Source organism: Carassius carassius, chromosome 17 (genome assembly GCF_963082965.1).
Source record: "Carassius carassius chromosome 17, fCarCar2.1, whole genome shotgun sequence".
NCBI lineage: Eukaryota > Metazoa > Chordata > Actinopteri > Cypriniformes > Cyprinidae > Carassius > Carassius carassius.
Genome location: NC_081771.1, coordinates 31,130,466 through 31,141,694, shown reverse-complemented (window position 1 = coordinate 31,141,694; position 11,229 = coordinate 31,130,466). Strand labels below are relative to the sequence as shown.

Sequence of the window (11,229 nt, the reverse complement as noted above, 5' to 3'; positions counted from 1 at the left end):
TTTAGCTCTACGTCACAGCACCCCCACCGCGCTTCTGCTACGTTTGAGTTTTCCTTTCTTTGCTTCGGCTGTGAGCTCGCCCCGAGGCCCTTATAGCCAAATTGGTTTACATTGGGGAGATAAATGCTCTGCAAATGCGCTTAAACACATACAGTAAAAATGCAGACAGTGCGTATCGGGATTACAGACCGAGTCAGAGAGCCGCTGCTCGCCGAGTCTTGTCTCATCCACTCTCGGGAAGAGGAGAGGAGGATTTAACATATCCTTGCCTGTCAGTAATTCCTGGAATTATATAACGCCTCGGCGACTATAAAAGTCCGGCGGTATTGTGAAAGTATTGTTTTGCAGGGCTGGCATGAGCGAGTCTTCGGGCGGGTCAGATGATGGAAGGGGAAGACTGCGCCGCTTTGCAGAGTTTTCAAGTGAGGAATCCTGTCGAGGGGAATTATGGGGGATCTGCTTTAAACCTCTGAAGTGAGGAATTACTTTCTGCTGAGCGGCTTCTTCTGTTGTCTTAACGCAGAGCGGCGGAGGACTTTGATCTTTCACGTCACTCCTTCGGAGACTGTTTTACAAAAGTGGTCGCGTTCAGTATTGTGCTACTTGAATATTTTTTCCTTTTTGTCTGAATTTATAGGTGCACTCAGTCATATTAGGAGCCTATAAATGCTGCTTTATTTACATGGAGCGGGTCACCTCTTGGAGGCAAACCTGTTGAGATCACATGACCTGCTGAACGTCTTATCTTTGTAAACCGTCTATTTTCGGACAATTCTGCATGGAATAAATTATTCTCAGTGAATTAGGCTATCATTTTTTTTTTTTATTTTACAAGTGCATCATTAAACAATTGCTATTGCATGTAGCCTAACTTCAAGACGCATGAAATCTGTCATATTGTAAGAAAAATAATTTATCTTGGTATTTTGAATTTATTTTGTGTGTGTGCTATAGGCCTATTATAACCTAATAACTTTCCAAGGATTGATGGTCACATTTTTCCTAAGAACCACGTGCTCCCAATTTGAAAAATGAAAATGTATCAAAAAATGTTGATTAAAAGACAAAGGAGACATTTACAACCAAAATGAAAAAAAAAGTCTTTCAAGTGTTTCAATTCATTTTTTTTTATATATGAATTGTTTACATGAAAACATTGAATAGGCTACAGTTAGTTGTGTAACCAAAATACTAATAACTGCTCTGAATCTGTATTGTGATTTGTTTTCTGGACCCAATTGTATTGACTCTTTAGACAGTTATTTGTTAGACCCTTTAAGATATTGAAGACATTTTATGACCTTACATGAAAACAGAAGAAAGGAAAGAAAGAAAAAGCAGAAAATTCTGACTTTTGAGGACACACAGACACACTTTTTATTCACACACATACTCCTAAATCCATTTTGCATTTTGGTCACATCTATCTTTAAATGCAATTGAAATACTGGTACTGTCAGGCCCTGCTTCCTCACCCCTCCAAAAATAAGCATATATAGTAAAACTGCATCAGACTTCTGTTAGGTTAGATGAATACATTTAATACAAGACCGCCCACATTGATATGTAAATAGCACCTGTTCAATTATGAAAGTGAAATAGGCGTAAGCAGAGTATACTTTCAGCTCTGAAGATTCATTTTCATCTCCTCTCAGTTTAGTAGCAGCAGAAAACAACAAGCACAATTTAAACAGTTTAGTCACCCCTTAAAACCTTTTTCTTGGATCTGCACCCATTGAGATGGAGTTTAACTAATAAACTTCATGCAATGTCAACCTTAAAATCAGACACAACCCTCTGATATTTCCTGACTTCTCTACCTTATGCAAACCCAGCAAGGTTAGAACAAAACTCATACCGTGCCATTGAAACAGCCCTTTTTCACACTCCTTTATGGCTCCTCTAAAGGTCTTAGCCGTTCAGCAAAGGAGAGCTGTCACTGGGGAACCTGAGCCCATTGATGAACTGACAGCCACTGCCAGAATATGATCCTAATCCTGTTCCCAGCATTCTTTAACCCACTGCCATCACAGTCCCGCCACATATTCAAGCAGCTGTCAACTCAGAAAATCCCTATAACAGAGCACAACCCTGATACACATCAAAGAGCTCAAGACGACCTCAACAGCTTAACACACACAAGTAAAGACGAAAAAGCACCCAACCCAAAAACGGCACTCTCACACACACACACACACACACACACACACACACACACACACACACACACACACACACACACACACACACACTAAAACCTTGGTTGTAACTGAACAACCAAGAAGAAATTTGACATCTCGTACTTGGCATCAAGTTCATTTTATTGTGGTATAATTACATTAATGATCACTAAAGCAGTGGTTCTCTTAAACAATTTTGCTTCAGGACACAAATTGTATGTTGGAGAATAACAAAAAAGTGCACATAACACTTTATTTATTCATTTATTTATAATCTTTATTTAAATGTGTACAATTACTAAAATGGCATGGACTAAGAGCACTGATGTTTTAGAAAAAAATTTTTTTTAAATATTTTAATTTAAGTGTGTACAACTACTTAAGACTTAATTAGAAAATTGTTTTTTTAATTCATTTTGTTTATTTAAATGTAAGCAATCGCTAAAACAGCAGATTAAATAAGAAAATTTACATTTATTTAATTATCTTTATTTCCTTTGAATGTATTTTTAGTTGTGTGTACAATTACTAAAATAGCACAGACTGAATAAGAAAACTAAAGTTTAATTTTTTAGACAATGGCTTTCAATAGTTTAAAAACATAAGCCATATTTCATGAGGCCTAAAATGGTAAAGAGTTGTGTCCTGGACCATACTTGTGTTAAATGATTTTTTCATCACACAACTTTTTCATGTTAGCAACTCCAAAAATATTTTATTTACCTACTAGTAAATCACATTTTATTGTTTGCATTTAGCATTGTTTTTCCCCTCTGTCTGTGGCAAACCACTTGAGAACCAAGACATTAGAGATGTTAACCATTATTAAGCTTTTCATAAAGATCCTGTCTTTTGTCCTCCCTTTTCTGGAATTTGAATGAAATCCAAATTTTAAATGCACTGCAGTGCCAGCATATAAAGTATGGGCTGTTTACAGGTGACATGTCTTCTCCCTCCACTCCTCTGTTCTTCCTCAACTTAATCCACTGGTATCCTGACCCGTGTTAATCTGCTTACTGTGTGAATTCTGCCGCAGAGCTGCCAAACCTCTGACAGGTGGGTGGTGACGGTCTCGCTGAGGCTGATGTGGCTGATGGACTCATTCTCTGCCACTGTGTTTTAAGCTTTTCATTGGATCGGTTATCAAGATCAGCATGGATGTGAAAGACGGGACAAGGCCAGACAGAGGAGGCACATAAACATTTAATTTGTGTGTTAACCAGGTTAAGTTGCTATTTATTTGTAATGGTGTACAGGTAAAGCAGTGCATATCAAAAACTTATTTTGGGTAATAAACATGAAAAAGGAGCATGATTAAAAATCTAATCCTAGTGAAAACAAACCTAAGTTTAGGTCAGTGATCTATTGTTTTTCCACTGAGGATAAAGATAAATCCTGCGATCTACTTTCATCATTTTCTTAATAGACCACTAATTATGATTTTTGCTTTTCAGGGCTATTTAAGTAATTTAGATTTTTAATATTTTATTATTTTAAATATTTAATTAGTCCGTTTACTTTCTCTTTTTTATCACAGAAATTTAAAGGATAATTATAGAGATTTTTTTTTGTTTAGATTATGGATATGTAAGAAAATGACTTTTTTTTTAAACTTTTGAATTTTTAAAGTTTAACTTTCAAATTGCACGTTGAGATTAATGTAAAAAGGCATGTGCAATAAATTATTAGGCCCAACAGACAAGGAAAAAATATATAAAATCTGAAATATAGAGTCAATAATTAAAACAATAAAGCTCAGATCCACTAATTACAGATACACATTCAGTTGGTATATGTGGTTTATTCCCTTTCATTTCACTGATAAATTATTCACATTTATTTAAACAATTCAGAGATATCTGATAGACTTTAAATCGACAAAACACATGGCATGACGTCGGGAGCGTCAGTATTTCTGATGTTTGCAGGGCCTTTATCCATTCGCATCCACAGACAGTGAAGACATTTAAACTTCTTTAAATATTCAAACAGGAGGCCTCACTAACCTTCTACCAAGGCTGTGGACCTGAATAAGCCTATTTACAGAAACAAATTAATGTGCTTTTTTTTACGTTTCAAAGTGCAAAGCCAGGGGCGTTTGGAAAAGTTAAAACCTCTGCCATGCAGCCGGACCGAAACACTTACAAGTCAGCCAAACTTCTCCACTCTGCCATGCTATAATAATGAAACAGCTCCAGCTGTTGATTTGAGCACACTAATGTGATGTGGATCCCGAACACAAGACGTTGACACAGAAATGCATTGATTTGCATGAATCAGTGGTCAGTTTGGTAGCGTGTCCAAGCCGAGGGATGCAGCGTGCTGCTTGGCCCTCAGACGCAGGTTCTCGATGCTTGTGGTTTTGCTGTTGAGGGCCGGTAGACCACCGGAGCCCTGCAGCAGAGGGCTGCTCCACATCTGCTGGGCCTGGGACAGGCTCTGGTAGTAGGGCTGACACGGCAGGGATCCCAGCGGAGACGCCATGTTCACGTTCATGCCCAGATAAGGTAAGGAGGATGGCGTGGTCACGTCGAAGGCAGGATAGTGCATGAGGTTGTTGGTGGCAGCCATGTGCTGGCGAAACTGTTCCTGCAGACGGAAAAGACTGAGAGGAGATGAAGCGTAGGGATTGGTCTGAGCCACTTCACTGCCGACGCCACTGGAGGAGGGAAGAGCTGGAGAACCCAGCGGCTCATCTGAGGTGAGAGAGGAGACAATGTAACACTGTAAACCCAAAAGAACCCTTCAGTGAACAGTTTTTTTTAGTGTAAAGAAAATTGTAATAGTAAAGAACCTTTTGTGCAATGGAAAGTTTCCTTGGATCTTAAAGGTTCTCCATGAAACCACAGGTGCCAATAAAGAACTTTAATTTTTAACCCACTAATTTGATCATTTATATATATATATATATATATATACAGTGGAATTTGCTCTTCATACCTGATTTAGGGCTGATTGGTTTGCAAGAAGGTGAACTGTTGTCTGTCATCACGGTTGGCCCCGCCTCTTTTGCTTCATCTTTGATGGACAGTGACTCATCTTCTCTGTCAGTCATGTCCTCATTCCCTGACTCCACCCCTGACTGTTCCGGTGAGGTGACATTCACCTCTTCACTCAACTCACAAGGAGGGGGACATGTGGGGCCACGCCCATCTGAAGGGGAGGGCGGGGCTTGAGCCTCAGCAGGCGGAGCTTCTTCTTTCCCCTCTTCCGGGGCTCCCTCCGTCCCAGCATCCTTCAGCCGCTGAAGCTGCTCTTTCTGCAGGCTGCGCTGCTTCTTGCGGAACTTCGCACGGCGGTTTTTAAACCACACCTGTTAGTGTGAAGACATCATTGTTTGTGAAACTTTAAAGATTGACAATCACAGAATTTATTTAAATAGGGTAAAAATCTTAACTAATAGATATCACCATACTTCCTGGTTAATTATGCACAGTACATTAAGACAGTTTTGTATTACACTTTTCTGAAATCTTGTATTACATTTTTCTAAAATCTACCCAAAGTCTGCACAAATTTGCATACATTTCCAGAACAGAACTTGGAATGTTGGATAAAGCCAACTTAAATTTTCTTGCTTCATTTTGTTGAAGGGTTTTTAAAGAAGGTATTTTAGATTTATCTTTCTCTCACTCCATTAATCCAAAAACACTATCAATCAGTAAAAACATCAATACATTTTTTAACCATTTTGACTATGTTTTTAGGGGGGAAAACAGGCAAATTATACATTAAAAAATCTCTCTGTAGATACCTTCAGAATATAAATAAGATTTCATAACTGTGATGTTTAGTGTATGCAAGTGCTGAATTAGAGATTTCTGAATTTCTGGGGAAAAAACTTATTTTGAGAAAATGTATGCATTGTAATTGAAATCTACTGAAGCAACTCGATCAAATGTCAAAAAATCTAAATTTGTAATTTGACTGTTTTCTCATTACTATTCTAAAAGAAGGCATGTTTTGTAATCAAAATCTCAAAATCAACCAATGCATATAATAATAATAATCATAATAATAATAACTTATAGTTTTGGCTGTACAGTAGTGTGTCTTCTTAAGGTGGAAAGTGTAACAATGTATAATTCTGCAAGCAACCTGCAGTTGACATAGTTGAGTTTATATTTTGGTTGCATGGGGATTTTTGAAATTATATATGTAATTATTATTTTTATTAATTAATTAATTCATTCATTCATTTTATTATTCCCCCCACTTTTGGCTCTAGTAGAAGACTAACCCCATTGGCTGGTGTCCGCGCGTGTTGTGAACTCACCTGCACTCGAGCTTCGGGGAGGTTGGTGCACATGGCCAGACGTTCTCGCATGACCACATCAGGGTAGTGAGTTTTCTGGAAAGTTTTCTCCAGCGCCTCGAGCTGCTGCGCGGTGAAGGCTGTGCGGCTGCGGCGCTGCTTCCTGTGCTGAGAGCCGTAGCGCGCCTCCAAGATGATGTCTGAACATGTGCACGATGATAAATTAAAGTGAGTTTCATAATATGTAAATCTATCTATCTATCTATCTATCTATCTATCTATCTATCTATCTATCTATCTATCTATCTATCTATCTATCTATCTATCATCAGCCATTACTTCAGGTGAGCGGATATTATTTCTTACCTGCCAGTCTCTCCGCGAGCGTGAGCGCGTGCACGGAGGGCCGGTAGTCGGGCGCGTGCTGCGCGTGCTGCGCGGCCTGTTGATGAAGGTTGTACATGGCGCTCAGAGAGTTCATGGCGTGCAGAGAGTAACCATTTACTCCGTAGTGCTGCATCGCGTCCCTCTGATCAACGACAGACCATGCAGATGAGTAGGCTACTGTCAAGATTAAAATAATCATCTTATGAGTTCATGGTGCTTTTGAGGTTGCAATGTGGCATCTAAAAGGATTTACAGTGATAGTCATATTATAAAGCATATTTAGCATATTTTTATGAAGAGAACTCAATAATGTAATTTCTATTAGCAGAAATGTATCGTATTAACCTAATTTATCTACCTCTCCTTTAAAATGTTTAAATACGGCACGTGCTTTACTTGCATGTCATGTTTTATAAGTGGGCTACCATAAATAATTTAATTCTCGCATATAGTAAGCCTAAACTATAATTTAAGTTCAAATAAAATAATTTATTCCCCTCAAAAAATATTTCCCATGTGCTGTCTTTGACTAAATGTACATTGCAATAGAATAGAATACTCTTACAACAACAAAAAGTTTTGTATCAGTCGTAAACAAAATGGGCATCTGTGTCTGTTCATAAACTTTCTCTTCGTGTGTTTGTTGTAAAACGGTTATCCTACTTATTAAGAGCTTTTTATTTACATATTTTAAGATACGCATTTTTGCTATTTTATAACTTGTATCGAATATTGAAAAAAAAAATCAGTGCTAGGCCTACATAATATTCCTTTTTAAGCAAACAATATACTGACTTTTTGATTTAATAAATATTACAAAACGGTAGCCTATCTGTTTTATCTGCCTGTAATTGTCTCTATTCACCATTATCAAATCAAAGATCGAGGTAATCTTAATGTAATGTAAAACGCCGTTTTTAATTCAATCAAACTGAGCGAAAACATTTTATTGTTGATGGCGCATGACATTCGACACAAACGATGATGAATGTTTTCGTTCAGTTTGCAAACAGTCGTGAAAATCTCTGATGGATGGAGTTATGACAGGTCGTCTATCAAATTAAATGTAGGCATTTATATATGAATAATTCGTTTAGATGTTTAAGACGTTTAACGATTTGTATTAATTGTTGCGGATTCTCTTGAATAAGATCTGGGCTCGAGGGCATGCTTTTGGCTATATCCATCTGTCAAATGACAAAAAGGAAAAAACCTTGACCTGTCATGATAGACGACATATTTAATAATAGTAGTAGTAGTAGTAGTAATAAAAAGCAGAAGATTGAATTGAATTATTTTCATAAGGAGAAAGTGTAAGGATGTTCCATTATTAATCTTTTAATCGGTGATAATTGGCTACAGTGGGACTAATCTCTTTATTAGTCATTATTATTTTTTGAAGCAAGAATAAGTGTAAGCAGCCTGAGGGTTTAGGATTTAGTCCTCACTAAAGAGCCCGTGGCATTTGTGTCACTGACACTAAATTCCCCAATGTAATCATATTCCAGCCACATGGGAATACTTTAATTCGGCTGAACAAAAAGTGCTTTGCTAAACATTTACTTTGCCCTCCCAGTGTTAAACTCAATTGGTGCTCTTTCTGTCCTTCATCGCCTCTGGGCTGCTTCTGCTGAAGATGTATGTATGCATTAATAAATGCTGCTCCCAGTTGGGCCGCGTCTAATGTTGGTGCAAATAGCTTTCATTACCAGTTTGACATGATGGGGCGCGAGCTGTTTGTGTTTGACCACACTTGGTGCATAGGTTTTTTTTTTTTTTTTTTTTTTTTTACAAGCCACAACACCAAGACACGATTTTTCTAAAACAGTTTTTGATTAAAATTATTTTAGGCGATTGACAGACGACAGGTCACAAAAATATTAGGCTGCGTGTATTTGTGTCTTCATTTATGTATTTATTTAAAAACATTAATAAGTCATTAAGAAACACTGTAGACTGCTTAACAAATCAGGGCTTAATGCACATTCAGTAAATGCACATATGAATATTTAATATTTATAAAATATACTTCATATAAATATATAAATCAGTTTAATAATTTCTAAACTGAATATTGATTAACGAATTATCCATAATGATCAAAATCTATATTAACTTTTATTTTAAAAGGTCAGAAATTAATAAAATATAGTCTTATGACTAAAATAATCCAGGCTTGGTTACAACTCTCAAAGTAATTTAAGTAATAGATAATTGAACAACTTCACATAATACAACGTTTGTTAAAATTGTTATGAGGTTTACATTTTATTAGTCTAGACTTTAAAACGGATTTAAAAAGACTAAGGGACCTAAATAGTCTAATATAGACTAAACAAAATGTAGATTTAAAATCTCAGGCAAAAGGATTTAGTTTTATATGAGTGAGTTAAAACAGATAATATCCTAGTTTTCTGTTTTATTTGAAGAAGGCAGATTTTCACATCACAGGCTTGTAGGAGTTTTAAAAGTGGTTACTCACCTCTCTGAGAAGTTTTTTCTCCTCCGAACAGCAACAACAGCAATTCAACTGACAATTTACGAAATTAAACAGAAGTGATTTTTCCCAGTCAGTAGTTTTATATCCTGTTGGAAGTCAAAAGTATCCGAGACTGTTTACAGCTGCTCTGTTCTGAGGAAAGTTTGATGTTAGTCCTCAAAAAATATCATTGCCTCCCCTGGTCAGCGCGCCAGGAGGTCCCGCCCACCGACCAATGAGGAACGCGAGGAGATCACAGAAGAGCCCCATTGGCCAATTTCACTGTCAGTCACAGGTTTCCCGTCACCTTCAGTTCCAGCAGTTTTCACGGGTTCGTGCTGACCTTTGCTGTGCTGCCTTCAGAAATATGTGACTAAATCAGTAAAGAAATACTTGCAACATTAGCTGTTATCAAAAATTATAATCTAGACATGTTAACAGTTTTTAAATCTCTAAAAAGGTGCTCTAATTGCAATCCGTGCTCATCAACAAATATGATTTATTATTTTTAAACCATTAATAAACTACAAAAATTAATTTACGGTGTATGAACAGCCAATCAGTTAAACTCCTGAACAACTGTGACACACAGATGTGTTTTTCAGGTACGACTGAGATATGGAGGGGAAACTGTTCTAAACGCATTCACTGTATTATTTGGGTTCCACCTCTGACAGCTGTTTTTAAGAGGGACTGAAGCAGAGAATGAGATCTCTAATAGATGGCAGAATCTCTCCAGGCCTGGAGGATTTACAGAGACAAGACGCCATCTCAGCCTTTAAAACAGCCTTAAAGTGACGGATGGTAAGAGGATTAAAACAATAATGCCCTTCTCTTCTTCAGACTTTTTTTAAAGATTTTTTTTTTTCTTTTCAGAGAGAGAGAGAGAGAGAGAGAGAGAGAGAGACGTTTAGGCTAAAATTAAAAAGTGGTCCTTAAATGTAAAATGTGCATATTTTGTTAATATGCTCGGAAAAATCTGAGATTCAGGGTGATATTTTCTGTCTTTGCGAATTCATTAAAGCCTTTTATGAATATTTTCTTCTTTTATGTTGTATGCATTTATTTAAAAAACGATTGTATTTATTTATTAAACTAAATATCACATAATTAATGCTACTTCCTTACATAATAATAATCATCTAAAATGGGTTAAAATCTGATCTGTCCGAACTTCCTCCTGATCCTATATTTTGTGCACATCTGCGCGTATTAGGGTCTAAAGAAAAAAAATCCGATTAACTTTTGAACCAGTGGAAATAAGAAGTTAAATAGGAGGTAAATCTGGGTAGTGTCTCTTTGTAAAGACCATTTTTAAGGCAATTAAAGCGAGAAGGAATTCCTCAGTGTCTAAGACTGTGTCCAGCACATCTGAAGAGTTCACGAGCCACTAAATAAATTCAACTAGCTAAAACTAAATGGTGATTTTTTAATAACAACTTAATAATGCTGACCGACTATTAATAGCTACTTTCATGTCACTTACGAGCTTCTCTGACATAAAATGCATCCTTAGCAGTTAAAAATAGCAAGGTATGCCTTACCTCTGTATTCAGTTTGATAGCGTATGACATTAAATTATAGCCACCTGCTGAGATTTCTTTGTTCATAAATAGTTATTTAGCAGGGGAATATAAATATTGAGAAGAATGAATTTCAATAGTAACGTGGCATTTGTTATCTTGTCTCTCAACTCACAAACAAGCGCGAAAAACTGTATGAATCTTCTCTTCCATTCGATTTCAGTGTGAATACTCATTAATTACAAGCATTTTTAGTAACACTTGCTTCTACAAACATCAAAGTTGTCTTTAAAGGTGTTTTAGGCTACTTAGGACAACATAGTCCAGCATTTACAAAGGTTTGAAGGAGGAAGATTTTTGTTTTATTCTAAAGTTGAGTCCCTCTGTTTGAGGATGTTTTTCACT

The 11,229-nt window shown here is 36.8% G+C and overlaps 1 protein-coding gene across 1 annotated transcript; it reads right to left on the bottom strand.

Moving 5' to 3' along the window:
* Nucleotides 1-3,948: 3,948 nt before the first annotated feature.
* Nucleotides 3,949-9,481, bottom strand: LOC132160628 (diencephalon/mesencephalon homeobox protein 1-B). Its single transcript, XM_059570267.1, has 5 exons — nt 9,305-9,481; nt 6,802-6,964; nt 6,457-6,635; nt 5,121-5,493; nt 3,949-4,876 (listed from the first exon to the last, which is right to left on the bottom strand). The coding sequence occupies exons 2-5, from the start codon at nt 6,953-6,955 to the stop codon at nt 4,464-4,466; spliced, it is 1,119 nt and encodes a 372-aa protein (XP_059426250.1). The 5' UTR covers nt 6,956-6,964; nt 9,305-9,481; the 3' UTR covers nt 3,949-4,463.
* Between the last annotated feature and the right edge of the window lie 1,748 nt (nt 9,482-11,229).